This window comes from Entamoeba nuttalli (assembly GCF_000257125.1).
Source record: "Entamoeba nuttalli P19 unplaced genomic scaffold asmbl_3596, whole genome shotgun sequence".
NCBI classification, from domain to species: domain Eukaryota; phylum Evosea; order Mastigamoebida; family Endamoebidae; genus Entamoeba; species Entamoeba nuttalli.
Genome location: NW_008576197.1, coordinates 1 through 9,262, shown reverse-complemented (window position 1 = coordinate 9,262; position 9,262 = coordinate 1). Strand labels below are relative to the sequence as shown.

The window sequence follows — 9,262 nt, the reverse complement described above, 5'->3', positions numbered from 1 at the left end:
CATAAACATTTTTATTGAAAAACAATAAAACAATAATAAAAAGAAAAAGTGTTAAAAAAATGTTTTTTAAGTCTATTATTTTAAAATAGTGAAAGATACAAAAGGTATAAAAGTAAAGAATATGACTCACTTTTTACATAACTTAATGATGGAATATTTATATTAGTTTTAAAGAAAGTTTAAAAAGATTTAATTGAAAATAGAAATAACAAATTTAATTAAAATGTGTTTTTCATTGTTAACAAAATTTTTGGTAAAACACTATTCAACCTTTTTAATAAGTCTTTGTCGAATCCAAAAGGAGTAAGTGATGGCCATTCTACTAAAACATAATTTGAGTTTTCATGGACTAAAATATAAGGTACATTTTCCTTAATACAAAATTCTTCTTCTATTTTTTTTTCAACAACTTCCTTAAGACTCTCTTGTTTGGTTTCATCTTTTTGTTGTTCATCTTTAGCTTCACTTTTAATTTCATCTTTCTGTTGTTCATCATTAACTTCATTTTTTGAAATTAAATCTTTGTTTATTTGATTAATATTGTCATATGCTTTTTGGACGTCATCTTTATTTTTTAAAACCATAGCAGATTCAAATTTATTTGATAAGAGATCAAGTACTAAATCAAGACTAACATCTTCAAGTTGAGGAATTTTTCTTGGACGGTCTTTTTTTTCACTAATACCCATTTCGAGTAATAGAACAATGATGTGATCAATTAAGATATCAGTAATAATATCATTTTGCCAAGATATACAAAGATCATTATTTTCATATTTAATTTGAATTCCTTTAATTTGGGCAGTATTGTTTTCTTCATTAAATATAGTTTCAGGATAAAATCCTTTAAGAATATCTATTGTTTCTTTAAGTGGTATTAAACAAGGAAAATATAAGTGTTGATAAATTTCATTTGAGTGGAAAGAAGAAAACCTTTCAACATCTTTTGCTTTTACAACAACAGTGTCAACATCTTTTGTATTTTGTAAATAAACTGCATTAAAAATAATTTCTTTCTCTTTCTTTTCTTCTTCCATTTTTAAAATATTTGATGCAATTTCACCTAATAATCTAACTTCATGTTTTGGTTGAATAGGAATTTTAATTGGTTGAGTATTACAAGGCATATAAATATTAAGTTCAGGATATTCTTTTTTTAATGCATTATGTAATTGTTCCATTGATTTACCTTCACCATGAATAAGAACAAGATGTTTTGGTTTAACATTACCAATAAACTTACGAGTATGAGCAAAGTCACTATGAGCACAAAAACTTATTTCAGTTACTGAACATTTTGGAACAACTTGATCTCCTTCTGAATTAATAAATGGTTTTGTACTATCCAAAATTAAGTCTTTTGCTAAAGTTCCTTCAACACAATATCCAGGAATAATAACTCCATTCTTTTTATCAGTACACCATCTTTCAAATATCTTTCTAGATATACCATCTTGTAACATTCCTGGAGATGCCATTACTACACATGGTTTATAATCAATAGCTCCATCATCAACACTAGAACTACCTTCTCTAATAAATTTAAAATCAAATGCTTGTTTAGTTTTCTTTCTTAATTCTTGATTCATAAATGATGTAAACTTTTCAAAATACGTTGTACATTTTTTTGCAATTGATGAAAAGAAAAAAATCGAAACTGACCAAAGATCTTTATGATTTTGCCAATACTCTTCTAATATAAGTTCAAATTCTTGAGCTCTTCCTAATGAAAATACAGGAATTAAACATTTTCCTCCTCGTTTTAATATTTCGATAATTTGACGAATAAATGCATTTTCACGATCTATTCGTGATTCTTGTTCAATAATTCCATACGTACTTTCACACATCATAACATCTATTTGAAATGGTGGTACTTCTGCAGCTTGTAAATGCCTATCTGTTTCTCCAGAAAAGTCTCCAGTATATAATATTTTTACTCCATTAATTTCAATACAAAACATTGCAGCTCCAAGAATATGACCAGCATTAAAACACCATATTTTCATTCCATTGTATTCTTGTAATTCATGAAATTTAATTGTATCTATTCTATCCATTACTTCCTTTGGATTAACAGATTTTGGTGGTTGTATTGTTGATGACATTTGATGAAATTCTTTAAAGAGCTCCCCAAAAATTTCTTTAGTTGGAGGGGTCATTAACACTTTTCCTTTAAATTGTCTTTCTAATATAAGATATGGCAATGATGCACAATGATCTACATGATAATGTGTAACACATAATAATTCAATAGAGTCAATATCTGCATGTTCAAATAAAGGAAGTGCTGCTTCTCCATGAGGTTTTGCAGGATGAACACCACAATCTAACATAATATTATGGCCCATATATTTTAATATAAAACAAGACCTACCAACTTCTCTTCCCGCTCCAAGAGGACGAATTTCCAAATAATTACCATTAATCAAAGTGCTTTGAATTTCATTATCTAAAACAACGGTTGTACTCATAATGAAGGTTTATTACTTTTAAATTAAAAAGTTCTTTAAAAAAAAAAGATTTAAATTAATTTTGATGGACCATTTTTTCTGTTTCAATAAGGAAACATGTATCATTAACCAACGTAAGTAATTGTTTAATATCTTCTGTCCAAATATCTAAAACTTCTTTAGGATCTTTTGATTTAACAAAAGAAACAATTCCTTTAGGTCTATTAATTTTAGCATAAATTTGTTTCATATTAACAAGGGCACATATTTGTTTTTCTAATTCTTCTAATGAAATACCAAGAAGTTGAGAGAAACGAGAAAGAGTAATATCATGATAATATTTGGCAATCATTCTAATATTATGTTGAGTAATTTGTAATTTAAGATGATTAGTAATTTCATCAGATGAAATGTTAAGATGATTTAAACATTCAGAATTATATAATTGAACATATACTGGAATCCATTTATTAGAATCAATAACTTCTTCTGTAAGGAACATTTGAACAGCAGTTTGATAAGGAGGGAAATTTTCTAATTCACGAATTGATTTTAATCTAACTAATAAGTCTTTTTTTTCAGGAATAAAATCAGCACAAATTAAAAATATAACAGATAATTTTAATGCAAGTGAAGAATCTAAACAATACTCTTGTTTTCTTAAAAATTTATTTTCACTAATTTCCATTTTAAGTTCAGAAGATAAAGACTTTAATGTATCATAAATCATTAACATCATTCTACAATTCTCAATATAATTATTTTCATGAATATTATATTGAATCATTAATCTACAAAATTCTAATCTTAATTCTTCAAATCCTTCACTTTGAATAGTTGTTCTATTAACTTTATTTGATAATAATAATACTCTTAAATAATCTTCACATTCTAATGCAATTCTAAATTGAACTAATAAAAAGTCCATTCTTTCTTTTTTATCTAATGAGGTAAATGTTTCAATATGCATACTTTGCATTATTTGAGTTGCTTCATCTAATCTTTTATTCTCTTCAAGATATAATGCAAAGTCTTTTACTATTTGTGCTCTTAAAACATCAACAAAAACTTTTCCTTCAGTTTGTGTACAAATTGTTTTTGCTAATAATTCATAACCTTTAACATTTTTATTCTTTAATTCAGGAATATAACTTGAACATATTTGAACAGCTTTTGTAATTGCTGTTTTTTGTTGTGCTCTTCTTCCTAAAATAAAATTAAAAACATCAACAACACTTTCTACTGTTTTATATTTCCATGCATTTGACAATAATCCTTCTACAACTTTAAGTAATAAATCTGTTTTTTCTTCATTTCTAGCATATTTTTCTATAGCAATAAGATTAGAATAAGCAGCGTCATAATCAGTTGAGGCAAGTATTTGACAAGATTCTACTTCATTGATGGTATGTTCAATTTCCATTTTTTAACTTTCCTTTTTAAGATTTAATTTTTCTCGATGAAGTTTTAAGTTTTTTAAATTTTCTTTTTTTATATTTTTAGAGATTAGTTCAAAAAAGTTTTTGAAAGGAAGTTAAAAAACTGTTATTTCATAAGTGTATTTTTTTAAAAAAAAATTAATTTAAAAGTTTTAGCTACAATTATTAAAACCTAATAATTAAAAATTCAGTTCTAAATCAATGAAAGGTATTGAAGTTCATAAACAAAAGGTAAAAAAATTTGAACGTCCTAAATTACAAAAGTATGAAAGTGTAGCAAGTTGTACTCCTGCGAATGGTGAGTTGTTTGTAAGTTTATTAGATTTAACATTTTTAAAATGAGATATTGATTGGTTATAGTTTAAAAACACACCAAGAATATACTCCAGTTAATTTAGGAAAACGAACAATAGACACACACTATAATGTTGAAACTCGTTTATTACAAAAGAATGTTCTCTTTAATCAAGATGGTAGTATTAATTTGACATTATTAAAGAACCATTTTCAAAGAGAAGGTAAATTAACAGTAGAATGTGCAACAGAATTAATTTCAAGAGCAAAAACAATTCTTAGTGGTGAACCTAATTTATTAGTTCTTCAAGCACCTATTTATGTATGTGGAGATATTCATGGACAATTTTATGATTTATTAACTATTTTTGATATTACAAAAAATGAAGATTGTAGTTATGTGTTTATGGGTGATTATGTTGATAGAGGAGATTTTGGTTGTGAAGTCCTTTTTTATCTTTTAGCTCAAAAATTAATGAATCCAAAAAAATTCTTTTTACTTCGTGGAAATCACGAAAGTAGAATGATGACAGAAAATATGACATTTAATATTGAGTGTGAATATAAATATAACTCAGTTGAATTACTTGATCAAATTCATTCTCTCTTTGATTGTTTCCCATTAGCTGCTTTAATTGAAGGAAATGGATTAGGAAGATTTTTATGTACCCATGGAGGTATTTCACCTCAACTTCAAAAATTATCACAATATAATGAAATTAATAGATTTCAAGAACCACCTACAAGTGGTGCTATGTGTGATTTATTATGGTCTGACCCATTAGACCAACCACATCCAGAATCAATGGATAAAAGAAGATTAGAAGCATGGTTAAATACTGATTTTGTTGATAATACATTAAGACAAACATCAGTTATGTATGGACTAAGAGGATTATTAAATTTTTTAAATAAAAATGATTTAATTTGTTTAGTTAGAGCACATCAAGTAATGGAAGATGGATTTAAATTACATTATTTTATGCAAAATATTGATCTTCCTCCATGTATTACAGTATTTTCTGCACCAAATTATTGTGATGCTTATCAAAATAAGGCCTCAGTATTAAAAATTAATACTGAAAATATATGTTTTGAACAATTTGAATATGTTGATCATCCATTTAATTTCCCAGATTTCTTAGACTGTTTTAATTATTCATTACCAACATTAATGGAAAGTATTGTTACTGTACTTTCAGAATTAGTTGTTGAAGTTAAAGAAGAAGAAGAAACAGATATAAAACCAGAAGAGAAACAAGCAGATGCAGAATTAAAAGCAAAAATTGATTTATTAAAAGAAAAAACAGAAAAAGAATATAAAGAGAAAAAACAAATTCTTGATTTAAAAAAAGAAATTAAAGCAATGAAAACAGTTAATAAAGATTGGTTTGATAAAGTACTTAGAATTGATAAGAAAAATGAAATGAGACCTAGGTCAGTTAGTCTTGGAAAAGTTACTAGTAGACCAAGAAATGTCAGAACTGTTTCTGACTCGCATCTTTTTATGCCATTTGAAGGACAAATTTAATTCATTAATTTAAAAACAAATTCTGTTAATTAAACAATAATAAAAATTAATTAAAAATGTTCAAATTTTGTGTGTTTTTTAATCCATTTATTAAAGTATGGGATAGTCAATAAAAAGAATAAAGCACAGTATAATATTAAGTAAAATATATTAAATAAAATAAAAATATCACCAAGTACCATTAAAGTTTTTGAACTTTTTTCATATTCAACAATAGTCATACATTGTGAACATTTTGAATCTAAAATATTTTGCTTTGGTATAAAATATTGACATTTACAATTATCAGAATATATCATATGTTCATTTTCTGAATATACTTCAAAACAACATGATTGCTAAGATATTATTAAAATGTTATTTTATTCATTTCATTTTTTTATAATCTTTTTAACAAACTTTTGTTTCAATTATTCCTCTTTCTTGTTCAGTTAATATAATATCATACCCCTTTAAAAATCCAAAACTTGTGAAGAATAATCCAATAAATGAAATAATAATAATTACCATCACAATTCCTAATAAAAAAAGTAATAAATGATTTATTATTTTACATAAACTTCCTTTAATTAATTGAATTATTGAAACTATCATTGAAAAAATAATTATTACAATACACGATAAACTTGAAATAATTGATAGTAATGCTATTATATAATATACTTCAATTTTATCACTATATATTTCACTCATATTAATAGAGTATATATTCAAAACCAAAACTGTAAATACAAATGGCTATATGGTTATGTTATTATATTATCCTTATTATTACTTTAACAAACAATATAAAGTACTCCACCACCAATAATTGCAATTAAAAGGATTTTTTGAGTAATCTTTGCAAACAAAAAATTCATTATGAAATGGTTAGATTGTACATATATATTTTTTTCTTTCTTCAAATGAAATTTTTAAAAAAAGTAATAATCGACTTTAAATTAAACATTAAATATTTAACTTAACAAATTATTTTTATATTTTAAAATACTTATTTTAATAATTTTTTTTGCTTAGTTTGGTAATATGATGTTTGTCTGTTATATGTTTTATTCGTTGTCTTACATGTCTTTGTCTTGTTATTATTTTATTCCCTTTTTTTAAACATTTTGGGACTTATTTGGTTCCATTGATTTCCATAAGAAAACAAAAGATTAAAACACTGAATATGATAATAAATTTATGTAAGATATAAAAAGACCACAATTTTAGGAAAAAAACTTACACGTAGGGGTATTTTTGGGTATTTTTCTTTATTTTACTAATAGTCCAAAATTAAGTAAAATAAAAGGATTATTTCCTAGAACAAAGGAGAGATCTGTAAAATGTTTACTTTCTTTGATTTGAGGAAGATGAGAAAGAATCAAATGGATTTAATCTTCATCTAGAAAAAAATAAAACAGAAGACTCTTCTGTTCAAATGGAAACACAAAAGCCATTAATGATTGCTGTGGTGAATGATATTCATCAAAATATGCATCTTGTTGAAAGAATGGAAAAGTATTGGAAGATTAATAATATTAAAGTTGATTATCTAATTGTTTGTGGCGATTTTGCCAATATGAATGTCCATAATCAAGACAAACCTGATATTGTTGCTAGTTCTATAGATGATTGTAAAAAAATTATTAAAGAATTAGAAAAACTTTGTTCCACTGTTCTTTATGTTCCAGGTAATCATGACCCAACTACTTTATTCCATAATAGTATGCATCACTCAGTTCAATTAACAGAAAATTCTATTAATCTTCATCGTTGTGCTTATCATTTAAAAGATAACCTTGTTGTTGTTGGATGTGGAGGTTCTGTTCCACAATATGATAAACATATTTGTCATAAGGTTGGATATCCTTATGAAACTGATGAACAATACAAAGTACATCTTAATGAAATTATGCCTGAAGATGGTAGTGTTCCTACAACAAAGATAACTGATAGTTTAATTATTGTTACTCATAATGGACCATCTTGTTCTCATACTGCTTTAAAATTCTCACACAATAAATCTGTTATGCAAACTGGTAGTGCTGCTTTATCAAAATTAATTGAAAATCCTGCATATAAAAGAAGACTTACTTGTGTACTTCATGGACATACCCATGACTCTCAAGGACTTGTAAACCATGAATTAATTCCAATAATAAATGCTGGAGCATTAAAAAGAAATCAAAACTTTGTTGTATTAACTTTAAGAGAAATCAAAGGAAATTGGAAAGTTACTGACACTAATTTCCATTGTTTTGGTTATATCTAAAACAATAATTGTTTTGAACTTATTGAATTTAAAGTTAATTGGATTTGTGTTATTGTCAAATATCTTTAGTTCCATTATAATAAAGCACTCATATCTTCTTCATTCATCTCTGGAATTTCTTGTGAGTTAACTGTATTTGCACATTGTCCCATTGCAACTGGAAGTCCAGAAGTTAATGACTCAAATGCTTTCATTTGCTCTTGACTAATGTGAGTAGTAGAAATAGTATCTGTTTTAGTTACTTCTTTTTGTGTCATAAATTCTTCGTTGAATTGAATTGGACCTGATGGAAGAGATTCTTTCTTAGCTTTTTCAGCAGCTTCTACAATATCTTTTGGAATATTAATGTCTTTTACTTTAAAGACAATTTCTTGATTACAAAATCTAAATGATGAGTCATTTTTTAACTTTTCAAAAGTCTCAACATCGCCTCCTTCATATGCATCCATAAATCTTGCTGCAAAAATATGCTCATCACTTCCAATGAAACATTCTAATTTATCATCTAATAAATTTGATGCATCTTGAAGTTTATTATTAATAAAGTAAATCAAAATTTGAGATAATCTATCTCTATTCACTTCATGTTCTTGTTTCATTGACATATGTGCAATAATAGCACTATCAAGAAAGTCAATAGTTTCATTATATAATTTAGCTTTAACTCCAAATGAAATAGCATTTTGGATGCTTTGACCTATAAACATTGTCTTTTTTATTTCAACAAATTGGTCAATTGCTTTTTTATAAGTTTTAACAGCTTCAACACCATTAATGTGTTGTAGTCCATTTGCTTTCTTAATTAAACATTGTGGAACGCGTTCTGATTGATTTGTCTCTGCATATAATTCACTTGCAGTGTCAGCCGCAGAAACCATATCCTTCCATTTTTCAGCTCTTAAATAATTATCACTTGCGTTTTCAAAATCTCTTGCTGCAGGAAGTGGTAATCGTTCTCTTTGATAACATTCTCCTGCTCTACAAAAATTCTCACCAGCCTCATAAAACATTTGAAGTCCTCTAAAAATATTGGATGCTTTTTCATAGCAAGAAGCAGCAGAAGTGTTATCTGGTTTCCATTTAAAGAGACTTGTTTTAACGTGTCCTTCAGCCTCTTTAATTAAATTAAGAGCGTCTTGTTTTCTTTTATCACTCATTAATTTAAATTTTAAGTTTAATTTTTTATAGTTTCCTTTCTGCTTCAAAAAAAAATCTTAATTCCTAAAACAAATCAAATCTGTTTTATCTTATCATTTCCTCAACCTTCTCTATGAAGTCTTTATCTTGATAT

General features: G+C 26.1%; 5 protein-coding genes across 5 annotated transcripts; 2 read left to right on the top strand and 3 right to left on the bottom strand.

The window, feature by feature from the left end:
- Window positions 1-218: 218 nt before the first annotated feature.
- Window positions 219-2,474, bottom strand: ENU1_074180 (cleavage and polyadenylation specificity factor 73 kDa subunit, putative; the record flags this gene model as incomplete). Its single annotated transcript, XM_008858504.1, has 1 exon — window positions 219-2,474. The coding sequence occupies one exon, from the start codon at window positions 2,472-2,474 to the stop codon at window positions 219-221; it is 2,256 nt and encodes a 751-aa protein (XP_008856726.1).
- Window positions 2,475-2,529: 55 nt separating this feature from the next.
- On the bottom strand, window positions 2,530-3,876 carry ENU1_074170 (proteasome regulatory subunit, putative; the record flags this gene model as incomplete). Its single annotated transcript, XM_008858503.1, has 1 exon — window positions 2,530-3,876. One exon carries the CDS (start codon window positions 3,874-3,876, stop codon window positions 2,530-2,532), a length of 1,347 nt encoding a protein of 448 aa, XP_008856725.1.
- Window positions 3,877-4,157: 281 nt separating this feature from the next.
- Window positions 4,158-5,717, top strand: ENU1_074160 (Ser/Thr protein phosphatase, putative; the record flags this gene model as incomplete). The annotated part of the gene is made up of 2 exons (XM_008858502.1): window positions 4,158-4,165; window positions 4,253-5,717. The coding sequence occupies 2 exons, from the start codon at window positions 4,158-4,160 to the stop codon at window positions 5,715-5,717; spliced, it is 1,473 nt and encodes a 490-aa protein (XP_008856724.1).
- Window positions 5,718-7,137: 1,420 nt separating this feature from the next.
- ENU1_074150 (ser/thr protein phosphatase family protein) lies at window positions 7,138-7,971 on the top strand (the record flags this gene model as incomplete). The annotated part of the gene is made up of 1 exon (XM_008858501.1): window positions 7,138-7,971. One exon carries the CDS (start codon window positions 7,138-7,140, stop codon window positions 7,969-7,971), a length of 834 nt encoding a protein of 277 aa, XP_008856723.1.
- Window positions 7,972-8,045: 74 nt separating this feature from the next.
- On the bottom strand, window positions 8,046-9,128 carry ENU1_074140 (soluble NSF attachment protein gamma isoform, putative; the record flags this gene model as incomplete). The annotated part of the gene is made up of 1 exon (XM_008858500.1): window positions 8,046-9,128. The coding sequence occupies one exon, from the start codon at window positions 9,126-9,128 to the stop codon at window positions 8,046-8,048; it is 1,083 nt and encodes a 360-aa protein (XP_008856722.1).
- Between the last annotated feature and the right edge of the window lie 134 nt (window positions 9,129-9,262).